General features: G+C 38.7%; 1 protein-coding gene across 1 annotated transcript in view; it reads right to left on the bottom strand.

The window, feature by feature from the left end:
- NAA16 (N(alpha)-acetyltransferase 16, NatA auxiliary subunit) overlaps positions 1 to 20906 on the bottom strand; it is a 67787-nt gene that overhangs the window by 11903 nt on the left and 34978 nt on the right. Inside the window, exons 10-11 of the mRNA XM_014966174.1 lie at positions 494 to 566; positions 68 to 237 (exon numbers count right to left, since the gene is read on the bottom strand). Coding sequence (XP_014821660.1) covers positions 68 to 237; positions 494 to 566 — 243 coding nt within the window. The remainder of the gene's footprint in view (positions 1 to 67; positions 238 to 493; positions 567 to 20906) is intronic.

Here is a 20906-nt window from a genome sequence, read left to right as displayed (position 1 = left end):
ACAGCAGTTAGATGGGGTGTTTATTTATAAACCAGGTACTCTCCACGTGTCCAAATTCACTTCTTACCTTGTAAATTTTTGCTTTTAAATAGAACAGTTCTATTAACGTTGGAGTGCTTGCAATTGCAGCATTAATGTAATCCAAGGCCAGAGAACACTGGCCGAGTCTGTCAAAGTGCTGTGCCAGGAAATACCGAACCCAAAGCAGTGTCGTCGGGGGCTCTTTCTCTCCATTTTCTGCAACAAAATGGAAAAAAATTACAGTAACCATTTGGGCTGAAGACTGCATTTGAAAAACAAACCCAAGAACCAAAGCTTGGCAAATTCAGCAAATATTTGCTATAATGCATACACTTACTATAAGGTATTAAAATCATTTTGTTGCAAAAAGTATCAGCATTTCAACAGTTCTTGATAACTGCCATAAACACTATTAGTAATTAAACACTATTAGTAATTACACTGTAATTAATAGAAGACCATAGAAACTTACCACATGTACTAAAAAGGTCACAAGTTTTCAAAGAGGCTTCATAACCAGTAACAAGTTCTTGAATCGTAGAAACCTGCATATAAAGAGATATCAACTTAAAGTATGCTTTACTATCATGTTTACATAAATTAACACACTGAAAAAAAAAGTACTTGGGCAAAATTAGAGAAAGTATCCAACACATTTACTTAATTTGGACAAAAAAATATTGGATGTATCCTCATATAGCTTACTTCACCTTTCACAAGCTACCTTTGATTGCCCATTTCAATTGGTGATACAGCAGGGAAACAGGTGTAATCTTTGGCAGCTTAGGGCAGAAAGTAATCAAGTACATTTGATTAGTATGTTTTAAGTTCTACTTAAGAACTTTTATTTATGGTATTAGTTTTTAAGCTTCCAAACTGAGCCAACTGAAGAAAGGTGCTTTGGAAAAACTCTGCATGAACTTCCCATAACCATGAAGACATAAAAGACACTTCTGTGGTTTTCTGGCAGACTGATATGTACTACTAAAGATTTTTTATTTATTTTTTAGTTTTAAAAGGTATTGTTGCCTAGAATATGGGCTGCATCTTTTTATATAAAAATCTATACACTCATTGATTAAAGGTTAATACTCAAATCAGACCTTGTCAACAATATTGTTGTTCATTCCAAGGGTTGAAGACTCAGAATTCACCCATAATTTTGAACTCACACAATAGAAGTTTGACATTTACAATACATACAAGTGTCAGTATCTGTGCATTTTGTAACAATGAACTATTCCAACACCAGGTCCACAGTTATAAGTGCCACATAGTATTTCTAAGCATTTTATGAAACATTCAACCCGGTTTGTAGCTACATTCTAAATGTGCCTACCGTATCCAACAAGTAACCAGCCTCCTAAGGGAAAAAGAATAATACTAAAGAAAGAGAGAAGTATGATCTATGTACATTTACCCAAAACACAGAAAGGACGTAAAAATTAAGATCTGACTATAAGCATTGCAGGATAATGGCTATGTTCACCAATTAGGTGAAACCTATATATAGTAAAAACCTAAAGTTTCAATGGTTGAAAGCAAGATGATCCTATATTAAAAACAGTTGGTTGCAAGAATAAAGAAATATTGTGGAGAGACAGCAAAATTTAAAAAAAACAGGATTTGACAAAGCATACATCCACTTCAAGATATACTTTAGGATAGGAGGAGAAGGGAATAAATCTTGTTCTAGAAGATCAAAGTATAGAATTTGAAGGATACTGCTTTATTTAACCTAATTCAACACAATAGGCAAGAAATGTCAAACATTTTGTTTCGAAGAGAGCAGAGAAGGTGACACGCCCGGGTCATACACAGCCAATGTAAGTGTCTCAAAAGTGTAATAAAACATATAAACACACATTCATTCTGGAAAGCTCTGGGCAAGTTTCCTAAGAAATGGTTTCTGAACGCAACGTCTCCAATATAATAAAGTATTACTAGACTTCAAGTAACTACAGAGTGATAAAGGAATGTGAAGAAGTCACAAGTAAATGGTCAAAGGCAAGTAAATGCATTAAGCTGTTCTCTGACCTCAGACACCTATTTACTGAAAGAAACCTCCAACAGCCTCAGAAAATCTTTGAAGATTCTGGTCTCTAAAATGGGTTTAAGTGCAGAAGTAAGCATCTGCTTCAGGTAGCAGGCTTGCAGTGTGTATGTGCAACACAGTAAGTGTTATTTCCTTGCTGCTTTTCACTGCAACTTCAAAGTATTCCCCAAAGTTATTCTCATCTGGCTGTTGGTAAACTCCAATTCCTTTAGGACCAGCCAGCTTTGCTAGACTGAGTGAACTGTGTGTAAAGGGAGAAAGACCCCTTCGTTGCCTTAATGAACATACACCATCAATACCAACTCTACATATATTTTTTTTTTCCACTAGTGCACACTTGGAATATGGCTTCACAGCTGGACAAAGACACAGGAAGGACATGGACCTGTTGGAACGGGTCCAGCAGAGGGCCAAAGATGATCAGAGGACTGGAGCAGCTCTCCTGTGAAAACAGGCTGAGAGAGTTGTTCAGCCTGGAGAAGAGAAGGCTCTGGGGAGACCTCATAGCAGCCTTCCCGTACCTAAGGGGGGCCTACAGGAGAGATGGGGAGGGACTCTTCATCAGGGAATGTAGTGACAAGATGAGGGGTAATTGTTTTAGAGTGAAAGAGGGTAGATTCAGATTAGACATTAGGAAGAAACTCTTTACTATGAGGGTGGTGAGACACTGGCACAGGTTGCCCAGAGAAGTTGTGGATGCCCCATCCCTGGAGGTGTTCAAGCCCTGGATAGGGCTTTGAGCAACCTGCTCTAGTGGGAGGTGTCCCTGCCCATGGCAGAGGGGGTGGGAAGAAGATAATCTTTAAGGTCCCTTCCAACCCAAACCATTCCCTAACTCCATGAAAGACCATGCTACCATGAAAAAGAATGGTTCTACCGTCTCCGAGCCACATTTGCCTGGTCCCTGCTTTGGGTGAGGGCTAGTGGCTGTATCCAGGATTACAAGTGGTTTACATCCTGCTTCACCCTCAGCATATAGATGCCCAATTACTAGCTCCATCATCAGAGGGAGCTGGCAGTGAGACAGTAAGAAAGTCTTTCTTCCCAACTGGAGGGTCTTCAATCAGCTTACAGCAACAGTGAAATCAAATCCTCTGATCCTGAGGTGATGGAGAACAGCAAACTGTATCATGTTATAAAAGATGCTGAGCTCTTCCAAGTTCATAACTCCATGTTCCAAGAAACTACACTGGAATTGTCATTCTGAAAACTACTTCGGAACAATACACCTGGAAACAAGTATTCAATGAAAGCAATAGCTACAAAAATAACGCAAATCAGGTAGGTAGGTTAGTGCAGACACTCATGATGAAAGTGACAGTATCTTTGTTTCTCATGGCTACTCAGAATCTTCTTCCTCCTTTTTTTATGCTTATGTGTCAGTCTCTTGCTAGTCATTTAAGGAAAATAATTCCAGGTTCATGTGCTGCTTCAGGGAAGAAATGATCTGGAAATATGAATCCCAATTTCTGTGGGCATATTAAGTACAAATGTAGTAGTTAAATCTGTCTCTTGGATTAACTACCATATATTGTCTTCTGGACTCACCACTGCCATCCTAAAGGCAATAATATTTTACTATTTCTAAACCCTACAGCACGCTTCATAAAGATCATTTTACAATTTCTAAAAATGAAGCTGAGGTGTCTGGAAATACCACACTACTGACCATGAGTTAATTTAGAACATTATTATTGTAGGAAAAAAATTATTCCCTTGCCGTGGATTGGAAAAAGCTTAAGGTATTACAAAAGCACAACTGAAGTCATCAGCAAATCTCAGGTTTTGTTATGACAAGAACGGAGCCAATTTCAGAACTGGGCCACCAGTTTCAGAAGCCTCTTAAGTAATCAAAATTCAAACCTCAAACCTCTTCATAGGTCACTACCTACAACTTTAATTTCATTATGGAAGAACAATGAGCTGAGAAGCACGAATGCAAGCAGGGGGAGAACGGAGCTTTAGCCTTCCCCATTAGCACAGAGAAGTGAAGCGCTTGCTTTCTGTCCTGTACCTTATGTAAAGATTAAAATTGCACCTGCTCACAAACCGGTACAGTTCTTTGTCAAGAGTAATAATCTTGAAAGTGAAAAGAGCATCTTCCACACTCTGCACTACTTGAAACAAAGCCCCCACAAAGGCCAGAGCGGTCTTTTTTTTTTTTTTTTCCATTGGAAATGACAGTTTCTTAAGTAAACTTTGAGTAAATGCCTTAAAATGAGAATGTGAGAAACACAAACTGAGACTGAAATCAGTATCATGCATACACATCTTCATTTCTTTTTAAACTGTAAGCAACAGAAACACAATTCACTTGAACCTCAATTCTGAATTGCTTTTTCCTGTGAGCATTAGTTTATTTTATTTATTTGATTACACTGAGAAATATTTTGTGTCCTCTTTTGTAATAGACAGCCTAAGCAAAAAGTTACGGTTTTCCAGGTAAATGGCCGCTGGCTAGAATTCTTTTGTCACTTGTAACCATTACGATGGCACCTATGGGCCGGACATTAAATGAAAATCTGTGCTGCACGTTAAGCCATACACCAAGCGACTCCCTCCTGCCACTGAATTTTTTCTTTAGACAAAGAGCAAAGGAGAATTGTCAAAGATATGAACAAAAATATGGGGATTCAAAATGATGTGTCAGGGCTACAGTAGCCTAAATCCTAGTTTGATTTTTTTTTTTTCTATACTCTATGTAGGAGGTAAGTTGAATGGAATCACAAAGGAAGAGAAGTAAAGAGAAAGGCAATAAAGAAAGATTTTTAAGAAACACACACAGCAAAGGTGAGGTGAAATATGTAATAAAAGATGAAATCAGCAGCCCACTAGCACAAAGCAGGGATGCAATTTTTTCAAATAAAAAGCTCAAACTCTCTGGTTCGTTACTATGGAATTTAAATTATTTGATTGTATAACCTATTATTACAGCAGCTGGGCAAAATATTTTGTAATAGACTTCTGTTTCAATGACGACCTTCAAAACATTATTACTGTTACTGCCTTCTTCAGTGAAACAACTGCAAGGAAAGGAACTGAATTATCAGTACCAATCAAACAGAAATATCGTAACGTACTAAAGCAGTCAAACTTAAGCTGTGTCAATAGCCTTTTGTTTTTAAAAAAGGATTCAGCTTGCTAATTTATCAGTCACAATCACTACATTTAAGCATTTTTTTCAGTTGCTGCCATTATAGATTAGTAAGAAATTACCAGCACTTCCAGCACATGAATAGATTTAAAGCTACTGCAGGCAGTTTCAGAAGCAACCCATAGGTTTAACATTTGGCAGGGGTTTGAGTCCCTGCCTTTTCAATTCCTGAGAACGTGTTTAGTATTATCTGCACTGTTCTCAAAGGCAAACAACCAAAGGGGATGGTTTGACTACTGCTACTGAGCTGTAAATTTCAAGGGGTGTCTATAAAACTGCCCAAACAAGAAAATATACTACTGGCCTATAGATAGAGATGCAATGGTCATCTTAAGGAAGTTTATAGTTATGCATTAGTGCAGAAAAATCTTCAAGCTTTTATAAAAAGATTTATCCATTACAAAGTTCATACATATTTACATTACTGAGACACAGGCAAAGGGTACATTACCTTACCCTGAACACCATCAACAATGAAAATGATACAAAACAGTGAGGAAGAATAAAGAGAGAGTAGAGAGGAACAAGAGCACACATCACTTGGCACAAATATGCTCTAAAATGGCCCATCATCATGATGCATCAAATGGATCACTTCTGGGAATTACCACACAGTAGCAGACTGACACTTCAGAAAACAACTTTGATTGTTTCCCTTATGAAATGTCTAATAATCATACATACCAGAAGCTAAGTATTTGCATGTTGTGTGTTTTTGGGTTTTTGTTTGGGTTTTTTTTGTTGTTGTTTCTAAAGAGAACTGAAAATTTTAAAGACTAGCTGTTCACAGTTCTGTATTGCATCCAGAATAATTTAAATTATTCAGTTACTTTAATGAGAGTGACTTTTTCTCCTCCTTCAAACAGCTGCACAGTTCACTGCAACCCATTCCGAAACAGTCACTGGTGTCTTTAAGAGGATGTTGCTGTCTCAGAAAATAGTCCAACCTCATCTCAGTGTCAAATCTACAAGCTTTCAAATTGTACCTCGTCCTTCAAACAGAATTCAATGGATGCAACAAGTTTGAGACCTGCCCATGATGGAGCTGGAGACTCTTCCATGTGGGAACACTGTAGCTAATTCCTTTCATAACCTTCCACAAAGGGCTAGAGGAGAAAAATGAGCCAACAGCTCTTCAGCTTCCAGTAGGTGAGGGTTCTCTTAAGAAACTTTGGGTATTTACTTTTCAGTAATTACAGGAGATAGGTATTAAAAAAAAATAAATAGAACTATCACAGATGAATCTGAGTAGGTGAGATTCTTGTCTCAGAAAGCTCTTAAATTAAACTGTAAGAGAAAGCTGACATGGAAGGATCATTCTATATTCAAAAGCCATCTAGTATGAGTGCTTAGACTGAAAAAGCCAAAGAGTACAAGTACAAAGAACAATTGAATTTTGACCGTATTTCCTACCACCAGTACTGTAAGTAGTAGTACTTAAATAAAGCTTTCTTGTTCCCTGAGTAAGAATAGTATTTTTTACGCAGAAGAATGGGGTGTAGTTGAGCTTGTGACGCCACTTTTGCAGAACAGCGTGAGAGGCATCCACTAGAAAATTGCTAAGAATCCTTATGTCTGTGTGAGAAATTTAAAAATAGTTATACTTTTTCAATATATTTAGAAAACAATTTGTTTTCTAGAGTACCCAAAGGAAATAGCCGTTCTGGTACTTCAAAACAGTCATCATCCAGACAAGATGGGATTCCTAAAGACTGAATGACAAACTAGGCCGTTCAACAGCAACCCTGGCAAAGTGTTTTCCCTGGGCCAGAAGAAAGCCGTGTTGACATTAACAGCCAAAGTTCTTGTGGCCAAATTATTAGGAGTATCTTTCACAAGACAGAAAGAAGTACCTAGAACATACCCTGAAGCAATACCCTAATGCCTCATGGGAAATAAGGAAGCAACAATAAAAAAAAAGCCATAAGAGCACTCTGTCAAGACTTGAAGCCTTTGCTACAACGAGATGTTACCTAAGGGGGAGGTAAGAAGGGGCTCACAGTGAGCAGAAGTGGTATCGGTAGGCCCTGAAGAATATTTATTAATGTCGTACCAAATAAATTAAGACATTAAATAAAAACCAGAAAGCACCTGCTGGCTCAGAGTTCTGGAGAAAGCCTTTGATGACAACATTTTGAACAGGGCTCGCGGCTGGTCTGTGGCACACAATATCACTACTAAACCACCCCTGTCTGGGGTGGTTTCTACTATCAATCCGTTTCTGAGACAATGGCAATCATTCACACACACACACCACACACACACAAAACCAGCAAACACAGAGCTGAAAGCTGGGAAGCTGAACCCACAAAAAAGGAATCCTATAAAGAGTTTGTTCCTTGCATTCCTTTAGATGCTCTGCTCTCCACACCATTCTGAACAGAACCTTCCCCAGAAACAGCTTAGCACTAAAATGCTCTGATACAATGATGGCACAAATAAGAACATCTTCTAAAGTAGCATTTTTTAAAAAAAATTCTGTCTCAAAATTCCCTTTGCTCACAGAGGCACCTTCACAGCCTCCCTGAAAAGGGTTACTTGGCTACTGGTGATGGAAGAGACAGGCATACACCTCGACAAGGAACTGTACCACCTTCTCTAGGACACTGGAAACACTGCACAGGAGCATCCTGGGTTCACAGCCAGTTACGCTCTGCCCACATGGTGAATTTGCAACCTGGAGTCCCCATCTCTACAGATGAAGACACTTAGATGTGAACTCTGAGGCCTGAAAAATACGAAGAGCGGTGGCAGAGGCACACTTCTGATGATCTATTCTATCTAGCACAGCCCCATCACATGATGAACAGTATTTCAAAGCAGGGCACTCTGACCGTACCTTTCTGGGTGGAAATACTGGAAAAAGGAAGGAAGTTTCAAACAAAGAAGCTTCCAATAGATTCAAAACAAAAAAAAGCTCATGGATTCAACTAACCATATCAGAGAAAAAAGCAAGGGAAGGGAGGGGGGGCAGATGGGGCACAACAGGCAGCTACACATTAGACAAAAAGTTTTACTACAGCCTAACAAAGATGAGAAGCAGCAAAAAAGCATCTTCATCTATAGCCAAGAAATGATTGGCATAAATTGAGATGTGCTTTTTATGGAGGCAGCAAAGAAGAGAGCATGCCAAACACAGGAGCCAGCTGGCACACCTGCACTGCACAAAAGGTCTGAGTTCAGGCTTTTCTAGTGTATCCACACAGGAAGGTGTATATGGGCAGCCACCTAAAGAACTTGTTTCCTACTGCTTACTATGAACTGAACTAAAAGGATATCCAAAGATCATAACATTTATGAACTTACACAGTTCACAGAAGAACCAAAACACCTCTTCTGCAAGGCTCACGTTGGTTGATTCCATGGTTTTTTAAAGCAACGTTCCTCCATTATTTAAAAAAAGTCTCTTTCTTTAAATGAAGATATTGACACTCAGATTTATCAGTGTAAAAAGGAAAAGCTGTAGGGTATGCAAATAAGCAAATATTTCCATTTTTACTCAAAGCAGCTATACTTGCAAAATCTTCCTCGGTCTCAGTTGAAGAGTTTCTGCTCCACAACTGGTTGTATAGCTCATACAGATTTACTCCACCCAGTGAGGTATGAACCACAGAACGAGCCCATAGAGGCTATTTAAATAAATCACTCCAATTGTGAAAGGCCATTCAGCATCATACAGAAAATGTCTGTTGCTTACATTTTACTGTATGGCTAACATCTGAATGCAATAAAAAAATCACAATCCATTATAGATTGTTTTACCATTTAACACCGTACATGAAAACATGACAAACAGCTTTCTACTTAATGCAAGTCTCCTTAAATTTCTGAAATATCTTTGACATATACAGGTGCTAAGTATGTTTCTGCAAGAAGCTTCACTATTTTGTGTAACGCACAATGGAAGTGTTGCTTTGAAACGAATAGCAGTTCAGATGTAGGTGCATCTATTTTCAAATTTATTCAACTGAGCCATCAATACTCACTCCCACTTCCCTAAGAAAAGCACTGTTAAATGTATTCATATGCTCACGCATACACAGGGCAAGACAAGAATCCGTCACTGGCAGTAAAACACACATCTAAAGGGAAGTTCCACAGCCTTTTTTAATTGACCTAAATGAGAGTCAACCACCCCTCTTCCCTCCCCCAAATCAATGGGTTTTCATTCAGATCTGTTCCTTGATCTAGTTTGCCAAGCAGCCGCACAGAACCTTGCAGCCCCTTTCAGTGGAAACTTTGGTAGTTATCATAGAATAGAATCATAGAATGGTCCAGGCTGGAAGGGACTTCCAAAGGTCATCTAGTCCGACCTCCCCGCAGTCAGCAGGGACACCCCCAACTAGACCAGGTTGCCCAGGGTCTCATGGAGCCTCTCCTTGAATATCTCCAGGGAAGGGGCCTCAACCACCTCCCTGGGCAACCTGTTCCAGTGCTCCACCACCCTCACAGTGAAAAACTTTCTCCTAATCTCCAGTCTAAATCTGTTCCCCTCCAGCTTGAAGCCATTGCCCCTTGTCCTGTCACTGCAGGCCTTTGTAAACACGGTCTCCCCAGCCTTCCTGTAGGCCCCCTTCAGGTACTGGAAGGCTGCTATTAGGTCTCCCCAGAGCCTCCTCTTCTTCAGGCTGAACAACCCCAGCTCCCTCAGCCTGTCCTCGTAGCAGAGGTGCTCCACCCCCCTGATCATCCTTGTGGCCCTCCTCTGGACCCGCTCCATCAGGTCCATGTCCTTCTTATATTGAGGACTCCAGACCTGCACACAATACTCCAGTTCTACTGTCAGCTTCAAGTACCTGTAAAAACACCTCCCCAGCCAGCTTGCAACTGGCCACCTTCACCCCACTAGTAGAAATGTGTTATTATTTAGTTTTCTGTAAAGCTAACCCAATGGTATCACTGTTAGTCACTAACTTCAGCATTTCTCAGTATGCGGTGGCTAAGCAGACATAATTTTCAAGAATTTCACCAAAGAGCTACCAGCTTATAAGGACTAGGCTAGACACAAAGCATTAGCTCTATAGTACTGTATTTAAACAAAATAAAGAGAAAAAAAACTAACCCACCCAACAACTGTGGAAAGTTATACATTTTCTTTATTCCCCGATTATTTAAGAAATCAGTTAAGTGTCTTGTAAGCAGTAGAGAAAGTAGCCTTCTATTAGATGTGTTTCTCTAGAGCTGGTCTACACCCAGAGGAAGTTCACACATTTTGATTTATTGTATATTTTAATCCAAAAAAAATGGAGATACAAGAGCTTTATTAGCTTTTAGATTTTTCTTTACGCTTAGTTCCTCACAACTAAACACCTCCATTACTGACTCATAACCACTTACAAATATGAAACACATCCAGTGCAGTATCAGATACATTCAGAACTTAAAATTTGCTAAAAATCAAGTACACCCAGGGCTCCTTTTTGCCCTGGATTAGGTTTGGAGGTGTGCCTTATGATACATGTCATTGCTAGTAAACTGCATGTCTTCCTGACCAGTACAGCCACATTGTGGTAAGTTTGTGTGTAATCTGTAAGCACTTGACTACATACACCATCAAATCCTATTCTGATGTAGCATCTTGCTCAGGTGGCCAACAAAGCCAATGGCATCCTGGCTTGTAATAGAAATACCGTGACCAGCAGAAGTAGGGAGGTGATTGTCCCCCTGTACTCAGCACTGGTGAGGCCACCACCTGGAGTATTGTGTCCAGTTTTGGGCACCTCAATCCAAGGGAGATATGGAGGTGCTGGAGCGAGTGCAGAGGAGGGCAACGAAGCTGGTGAAGGACCTGGAGAACAAATCGTATGAAGAGCAATTGAAGGAGCTGGGACTGTTTAGTTTGAGGAAGAGGAGACTGAGGGGTGACCTCATCACTCTCTACAACTCCTTGAAAGGACGTTGTAGAAAGGTTGATGCTGATCTCTTCTCACAAGCAATTGCTATAGAACAAGAGGAAATGGATTCAAGCTGCAACAGGGTAGGTTTATACTGGACATTAGGAAGAAATTCTTCACAGAAAGAGTGGTCAGACACTGGAATAGGCTGCCCAAGGAGGTGGTTGAGTCACCATCCTTGGATGAGTTTAAGCGTCATTTAGATGTGGTGTTGGGGGATATGGTGTAGGGAAGAACTTTTGTAGAGTAGGGTAGATGGTTGGACTCTATGATCCCAAGGGTCTTTTCCAACCTAGATGATTCTATGATTCAAGATAATGTCAACTTGCTATGTAAGTGAAGATTAATGTTGCGGCCCATTGCTGCTAGCACTGCTAACAGCTGCTCCTGAAATACAAGTGATACTTTTTTCTCTTGTCAATTCTGCCAATGAACACACAGGTTATTTTCTAGAAGAAAAAAAAAACTCACTTCTTCCATTTATCTAAAAGAATTTAGTTTTTATTTGTCATTCAAAAAGTAACTTGTAACATGCTATTTTGTACACTTGCTCTGCTGAAACAGCTTAATTTCTTTTGTAGGGCATGCTATGTACAAGTATAATGAACTGGAAAGATTACAGTACAAGTAGCATTTGATAAACATAGCTATTAGTTTGTAATTGTGACTGAATCACACAATGTTTCTAGTCATGTATGTGACTGCATTAACCAGGTTTTGGCTCTAGCATCTGCACTGGAAACATATTTTGTCCCATATATATCAGGCTTTGCACTTCCCAGTAACTCTCAGAGGAGAGAACCGTCAGCTAGGAGGGAGCTGCTCAGAACACCAGCTTTGCAGAGAGCAGACTACTCAAACAGAATGGCAAACAAGTCACAACAAGAACATTCTTCATTGAAGAATTTACTGCTGCTTTGGAAAGACCTAGCACGTGTATGTTTACACACTGAAAGCACAACTGCGCAATCTCCTTTGGAACTGTGCAACCGTATTAGAAGCACAAGATAAAGTCTCATGTTAAACAAAAAACTTAAGCAGGATGACTGTAAATACAAGAGACAGCCATAAAGTTTAAGTGCGTCGAATGCAACAAGTTGAATATTAAAACAACTCCTTAAAAGTTATTTTAAAAGCAGTAATTCTTGAATATCTTTATAAACAAACTGTTAGGCATCTATTTGGGATGGAAAAAAACGTAAGGTTCAGCCAGACTTGGAAATGAGATCCTAACTTTGAGGCTGCTGGGAACTGTCAGAATTGCTCAAACCTTTTCCATAAAACATAGCATCTTCCCATTCTGAAATAAAATTATGACTAAAGTAATTAAATAATTTTTCAAATTCAATTACACATCTAGCTACATTATCTATATAACAACATTTAACTTCCCTCAAAAACTGAAGACCTCAATGTAAACATATATTTGCTGCATCTATAGCCAATACACTGCCTATAGTAAAGCTACAGAACACTTCAAAGTATGAACTTCAGTGTTCACTTGTATCATAAATATTATCTAATTTGACTATGATGTTCATAACAGATTTCTACATAGGATATTTTATTTTGGAAGTGAAAGCTAACAGAGATTAGCAGTTTACAAATCTGTCAGTGAGAAGTTAACACAATGTAGACACCTTTTATACAGCAACCCAGTGTTCAGCAGGACAGCAACACCACCGTCAGAACAGACTGTCCCAAGAAAACTTTCACATAAATAAAATAAAAACCTAGGGAGTGCACAAAAGACTATGAAAGGCTTGATTTTTAAATTTCTTCTCCGATTTTTATGCTTCCAAACGCTGATCTTTCACTGCATTTTCAAAATAAGCTATAGACATTTAGCATGCCAGCCTACTACTGAAGCCAGCATATAATTTAGAGAAGCCTACTCATTTATCTGCTATTTTCTATCACACAAAGACAGACCTCTAGAAAAAGCACATTGCTTAAATGTATGAGACATCTTTTAGCTAGGTATTAGCCCCAAAGGATAAACAGACTATAAATAAGATATAATTTTTCCCCACACATACTGTTACAGATATGACAGAGCCTTATGAAACAGGCTTTTACAATTTGATATTGATAAATTGGGAAGTTGTGCTAGGAGAGCACTTCATACAGAAGACTGAGAATTTTTTTTTTTTTTTTAATTCACTCTACCCCACCCCAAATTAATCTACACTTAATAGTGAACTGCAAATATCTGATAAGTTAAAACAACTCACACCTTCCTTGATATGGGTGTAGTGCAGAAGAAAAACAATACTAAAATTCAGAGATGACTGGCTAGATTAGACTTACTGTTCTAACAGCAGTCTAACACTGAAGACAATAGGTCACAAGGTACAAGTCAAGCTCTGAAGTGACAGAAATACAGATACCAAACAACACAGTGCAAAGTATTTTGCTACACATTTTTTCCTGAAAAGCCTTTGCGTCGTTTAACATATACCAGAGAGTGAAATGGGAAATAAATGGGATAACATTCTGTGAAAGTATTGACACCCATGAAACAGATTTTTGCTTTCAGTTCCCTATTGCCTCAAAACATCCAGAACTGGATTTCCTAACATGCTGAGCATTCCACATCACCCGAGGTCAGTGAATGCTTCTGAAGACCAACATCCCCGAAACTATAACTCCTGAGCTATACGCTCAATGCCTGCAGAATTTGACCTTGACATCTTACTGCTTGTTTTAAATGTGTGAAATATGGATAATACTTCCTCTCTTTATTGCACTGTGTCAAGACTTATAACTTGTGAGATGTGATATAAGCCACAATGTATGAGAAAACTGCCAAACAAAAAGTTTGCATTATTTACAATATGTAAACACATTCAGAAAAATAGTATTCTCCATTTTAGAGCACCTGATCGTTAGGAGTAAAAATAAGACTGGAAAGTCAGTCATAAAACTGTTGACAAAATGGAGTAAGTTAATAACGGCAGAACAAGTTTGTAGTAAAAATATTAAGACACTTAAGGATACAAATTCGGAGCAAACCAACACACTAAGTAAGATGTCACTGTGGTCATCACACAACTTATTTCATGAGCAATTGTTTTTTTGAAAGCTTCTGGACGAGTTGAGGGACTGCACAAGAGAAAACAATTTCATATGAGCAGAGCATCAGTAGGAGCACCTATGAGCAGAGATGTCAAGAGCATTTCTTCTGAGTCTTCAGTTATTCCCAATGTAGATCACTCAGACTGAAAAAGCTCTCCTGAGAAAGTTGTTTTTAAGTCAGCTGCTAACATCGGTAAGCTCTTGGCTTGTATGTTACCTCAGTGACCCAAAGCATCAGCCACCAACATGTTTTATGCTACCCCTTTTTAGAGTGGGAACATCCTATCCTGGCAGTACCTACAATGAAGTTCCTCATCCTTCTCCTTCCTCCACTTACCAGATTCCCCCTCCCAGAATTTCAAATCAGAGACACTACTTCCTGAAACTTAAATGAACAAAAGGGTGTCCTTGGTTGATCTTACAGCATTATTTCTTCTTAAAAGTGACTCCTAGTGGAATGTTTTTCACTTCCTTATGTAATCCACCAATAGGTCACAGAGGACATCTACCTACAATAACAGTTGCAACTTGCTTTAAATTCCTTTCCACATCAAGGAGGGAAAACACCTTTCCTGAAAAGGTTAAAGAAAGATCTTCACTGGAGACAGCCTACCTTCCTGCGTAGACAGTCTTACACCTTTTTTGGAAACTGTTGTTTCTGAAGTTTCTTCCAGCCAGACATTTTCTCTCATCCAGTATTTCCTCACAGTCTCCATGTTTTTAGTTACTCAGTAAAAGGGCACATGTGCACTAATGTCGAGCTTCAATGGAATCAAGGCACCTGCAACACAATCGACGCAAACCTTGATGTTGACTAATTGAAGATCTTCACTCTTTGGGTTTTTATCTCATGGGCATAGAGACCAGCGCGTATGGGGAACCAAAGAGTATTTCTGAATATTGCTCAAGAACAAAGAGAACTTTTTGGGGAGGCTGTGAGGGTAGCATTTCAAGATCCCTCTCTTGTGAGGAACAGTAAGAAATAAAGGTGCTGACAGTTATTTCTAATACATCTGGACAGCAGCTTACAGAAGGTGAACATCACTATATCCCATACAATTGCTTATACCTCAGGTTATTGGCTTTCAGCAGAAACATTCTGCCAAGAGCCACAGCTGCGTTCACCCTGAACAGTAACTTTACAGGAACAACTCATAGGAAAACAGTGGCACTCCTAAACATAACTTTTTGCTTCTTGAATACGCAAAAAAAGGCTACAGCTTCTTCCTGACAGAGTATGTATTGGGCCTACGGTGTGACTATTATTATATGAACATGATAAATGTAATTTAAGTAGCCAAGTATACCTGCTATTTAGAAATTAAAAGAAGCCTGATTAAAAAAATTAGTAAGCCTCTGTGCTATATAGCAGCCTTTTGAAATTAAAGATTTAGCAATACAGATACTCAAGAACGGCTACTTGACTGATAACCATTTTTTAATAATAAGACAACTACAAGAACTAAAGCACTAAGCAAAGAAAAAACTATAAAACACAGCATACAAGAGGAAAACCCTAGTAGTAAGATAATAAGTCTCCTATATCAGAAAAAAGGATTGACACCCGTATCTAAGTATTTCATGTACAAATACTATATTGTGTCGAGACATTCTCCTGGTAAATGTTGTGTCTTTACTTGTAAATAAAACATATATTGAGTCACAATTCAAAAACTTTAATTTCCACAACAGTAAAGTGGTTATTTCAGTAAAGTGGCTCCACAAGCCCAAAACTGAAATATTTCATACTATTTTAGAAGTATCAACCATAAGTAAAAAAATTGCCCGATATTCACATTTTTTAAAACCAAATTTTGTTTAGATAACATTTCAAAGTTCTAGAGGAAAGCTGGACATCCGCAAAACACAAACCCACAAGTTTCCTTATGTAGGGTGAAACAGCTTTTTTATTATAGCCTCCCCTGCTATCCTCCCATATATCTCACTTGCTTAGAATTCACTTGAATTATGAATTGACAATGCAGAAGTCTAGTATTTTATGGCAAGATCAGGAAAATCAAGGGAGTAAATCCCCCAAAGCAGCATCACAGATACGTATTTTTAACAACATTCTTAAAAGGAACTACTTTTTCCAGAAATAACTACAATTCTTCAAGATACACTATGACCATTGGCCCCACTACACACCAAGCACCTCTCTCGAAGCGTGCAAATTTTTTCTAAATCATGCGGGTGGATTTTTCAAGCCAGGCCAGCCAGTGTTTTCAGTTTTCACATGTTCAATCCAGCCATCTTTTAGGCAGAAATGGTTTGTTGAGCAGCTGCACTTTTAGCTAAATGGCACAACATACTAAGAGAGCCACAAATGAGTACAAATTTAAAGCTGCACAGGTTCAGAAACTGGTACTCAAAACACCTGCGCTCTTCTTTTAGGAAAACTGGCAACGGAAGGATGAGGGTGGAATGGACAACTGGGAACGTGAACCACTCTGTCCATCAGTCAGGGCCTGTAGATAATCCATTCTGAATTGCATCACACACACACTCAAGCATCAGTTCGCTGAGCAGCATCATCTGCTGGAGTCCTACAAATTCTGTGCCTGTCACTCTCACCTTCAGCATAGAGAATATACAAAGATCATGAACTTTTCTGGCCCAAAATTTGTATAAATCAAAACTCAAAAAAAGATGACAGGTCATGGAAGTTGTGTTATCACCTCTCAAAGCAGGCTATTTTAAGGCAAAAGGCTACTGTAGAGTATAGGAAGGCAATAGGTACTTGGGATAGCAAGTATACGTTAACAGCCATTAGAAATTCAAGTGTTGGTCTCCAAAATACAGCATTTCACTTAAAGCCTAGAATATGGTATCTGTCAAGCATTAAAGACAACAGCTCCACTGAGAACCTCCCAACAATTGTGCGTTGACAAAGGAAGGCAGGAGGAAGAGCACAACACACTGACTCCACCACTGTTACAGAATCACAGAATGATGTGGGGTTGGAAGGGACCTCTGGAGATCATCCAGTCCAACCCCCCTGCCAAAGCAGGTCCACCTAAAGCAGGCTGCACAGGAATATGTCCAGACAGGTTTTGAATGTCTCCAGAGACAGAGACTCCAAAACCTCTCTGTTCCACCAATAGTCCCTGCTGCATAACAATACAAACATCAGCAGGTTTGCTGGACCAAACTGTTTCCATCAGCAAGCAGCTCGTGTTCAACTTGAGTACCTATCTGACCTGAGAAATAACCTGGATGCAATTATGGCTTTACTAGAATTTTTATCAGTGTCTCTACCTCCAATTTTACTTTGCCAACTAGATGAGGGCAAACTCAGCTTCAGTGAACAGCCACATCAACAGCTTGGCCAGCTGACTGCTGATTTCCAGGAAGTTCTAAGCATTCTTTATACAGCTCTTCACTTGAGACTACAAGCAGATGATCACTGACAAAACACCAAATGCACAACTATTACATTGTCTATTAGAATCTGCACTGTGGAACACTGCAGAAATAAACAGGGATGCCATATGTGCTGCTTAGAGAGCTCCAAAATCAAGAATGATGGAGGGAGGACTATACTGAAACAATGATTAGATCCCTTTGTATATAAAGATAATATCCTTGGCTTAACCCCATTTCACTCTTGAATACACAACCTGCTCTTTTGGAAAGTGTCAACCCTGAAGCAGTAATTACAGATGCTTCACTTGACACGTGGTGAACCATGCATGTACTCACATTTAACCTAATGCTAAGGCAACTCTGCAGTAATTCACCTGCATCTGGAGTTAATCCATTTCCAAATGGCACATTCTGTGACAAGTGCCTGTTTTTCCCTGTATGAATAGTCTGAGAAGGGAGAAACAAGAAATTCTAGGAACTGATCCACAGTTTAAACATCACCACGAAAGCATTTAGCACAGACTGCTTTCCCTTTCTAGGTAACTCTTTCCCCAGGATTCTTCTATTTCGTAATACAAATTATCCAAATAAAGTGAACAAGGGGGGAAAAAGTCTGAAGAAACCAACATGGAATGAACTTGAAGAGTTTTGCAGAGCAACAGGACATTCACAGGGTTCCCTCTTGGTGTCTTGAGCAACAGCCAGAACTGAAAGTGTGTTTAAAGAACTGCACAAACAGGCACAGGCTGGTATTTGAGAAGGTGACTGAACTCATAGCCAAGGTGCATGTGTTTATTGTGAAATCTCTGTAATACTTTCATATTCTAAAAGCTATTTTAAAATCAGATTTGTGAAGATGACAACCAGAAGTTAGAATCATAGAATCATCTAGGTTGGAAGGGACCTTTAAGATTATCTAGTCCAACATCAACCTAATTCTGATTTAAAAAACAAAACCAAAACCACCCCACCATCACTAAACCAGGTCACTAAGCACTACATCAACCTGTCTTTTGAATACCTCCAGGGATGGTGCCTCAACCACTTCCTTGGGCAGCCCATTCCAACACTTAATAAACCTTTCAGTGTAAAATTTTTCTGAATATCCAATCTGAACCTCCCCTGAAGCTGCTGGCATTTGTTTTAATACATGAAACAACATTCAAGAAATTATAGAAACACCTCAAGTCTATACTCATATTTTCCCCCATCTTCATTTCTTCCTTCAAATTAGCAGCCATACATTAACGTAGATGACCAATTAAAACTTTATTCACGTAGATTAGAGCACGTTCTTCTGAAGACTGATTTTTCTACCTAAAAACACCACAAAAACCTCAAGGATATTCTTCTTTTATCCATATTTTGGTAAAATCATGCTTTATAACACACACTAATGAAATCACTATCAACTCAGTCCAACACACACAGCTCCAGTAACAACTTATAAAGGCAAGTGGGTGAATTGTAATTTTCCTAAATTTTAATATTCCTGAAGAGATATGAAGACTTCTTTTTGCATTTCACTTGTGACTTTTGCTACCTGTAAAAGAAATTTCCCTACACCTGTTCCATATGAGAAGAGTTCCTCTTAGCAGTATTTAAATCTGCTAGATGTTTAAGCAACTCGACTTGGCACGTCGAGTCAAACACACTGTCCTTACAATATGTTACAAGATCAGCTGAGAAAAAAAAAATACTGAGCTCAGAAGGCAGGTTTGCTCCTTAACACCAATAATCCACACAGGAAGGTCCCAGCTCTTGTTCAGACCAGTCATTTCCTTTCCTTTCTCCAGCCCTCACAGGTAAAGTAGAACCTGGTACAGTACTTTTTACATTTGTGAGCTTTGTCTTTTATGTAACCACATTCACTTTATACTACTTCATCATAACCAAGAGTTTTCAAGTTTAAAAAGCCCCAGTCTATACCTACAGCATTCCCTAGAGGTTCCCATATAATGAACAGAAGGAAGATATTGCCAATTTCTTCACAACATAAGTGGCTACTTCAAGACTCACTTAAAAACACACACATACAGTGATGAACAGTATTCTGATTAAATATTTTTTAAAATAAGAACAAACCCATCAAGATAGTGTTTCATCAAATGATTTCTCTAATAGGTTGTAGGTAACAAGTGATCTATGACTGAATATCAGCAATGATATACCACTGAACATACTCCATATAGTATTAAAAACTTGTTTTGAATGAGACACTCTGGCAAATACAGAAATACTCAGTCTGACAGTCTCCATCACCCTCTAACTGATCTTTTCTGCAGCTGGAAAGACACAGAATCTGCCTGTGTACCAACGTGGCAAGTTAGGAAGCCGCTAGTGCATGCCTTCGGTATCTGCAAACAGGGAGCATAACAGCAATTATCACTTGAGAAAGAACTTGTAGATTACCTGTAGAAAAATAATTTCCCAGTATTATAGAAAAACGATAAACCAAACATCTTTTCAGCTGGTCTTTGTCCAGTATTTCCTTCTGCAATTCAACACCCCTTTTTTTCTTATTTCAATATCATACTACTGCATGGTATGAATGTGTACTCATGACACTGAACAGCTGGCATGATTTATTTTTTTTTAATGATACAGCACTTTAATAATCAAAAGCTCTATCCACAGCACAATACATTTGATCAAGATTAAATGACAGTACAGTTTCTAGGCAAAAAGACAAATTGTTAGCTCCATTTCTTCAAGCTTCTCACCCTTCAGCCTCTACTACTTATATCTCCCCACAGTCTGGGGGGCTTGAGAAAGAAAGTGCAAGAAAAGCTACCTACCAGACTAATATAACAGCACAAAACCTTAAGAATCACATCTTCAAATATCACACACATTTCTAGTCTCCCCAAAACAACTAAGTGTAACAAGTATGTAAAAACTAGTACCAGAGAGGGATTTTGTCAAACAGTTCTCAGAACAAAAATGAGCGTAGCTGAAAAAAATATTAAATATAATGTTTGTCCAATGTGCAAATAAAAAGTTACTCCAGGCTGATATGATTACTCACTTGAGGAATTTACCTTTCAAACTTTTTAACTGCTTAAAGGATCTTTGATCAAGTCAATGCTAACATGCCAAAACACTGCTAGTTAATCATCACAAAAACACAGCTAACCTTTAACTCCTTAAATAGACAAAAAAAAAAGTAGTTAGAACTTCTCTCAACTTACTTTCAGATTTTATTTCTACAACTTCCACAAGTACAGCAAATCAGGTTCAGATCTTTATCACAACAGTGTCTGTATTGAAACACAAAACATAACTTCCAACCTATAACCTTGCTATTTGGAATTTAAGCAGTATAAGTACTGAAGAG

Source organism: Calidris pugnax, unplaced genomic scaffold, assembly GCF_001431845.1.
Source record: "Calidris pugnax isolate Ruff unplaced genomic scaffold, ASM143184v1 scaffold20, whole genome shotgun sequence".
Lineage (NCBI taxonomy): Eukaryota > Metazoa > Chordata > Aves > Charadriiformes > Scolopacidae > Calidris > Calidris pugnax.
This window is presented reverse-complemented; position numbering and strand designations above follow the sequence as displayed.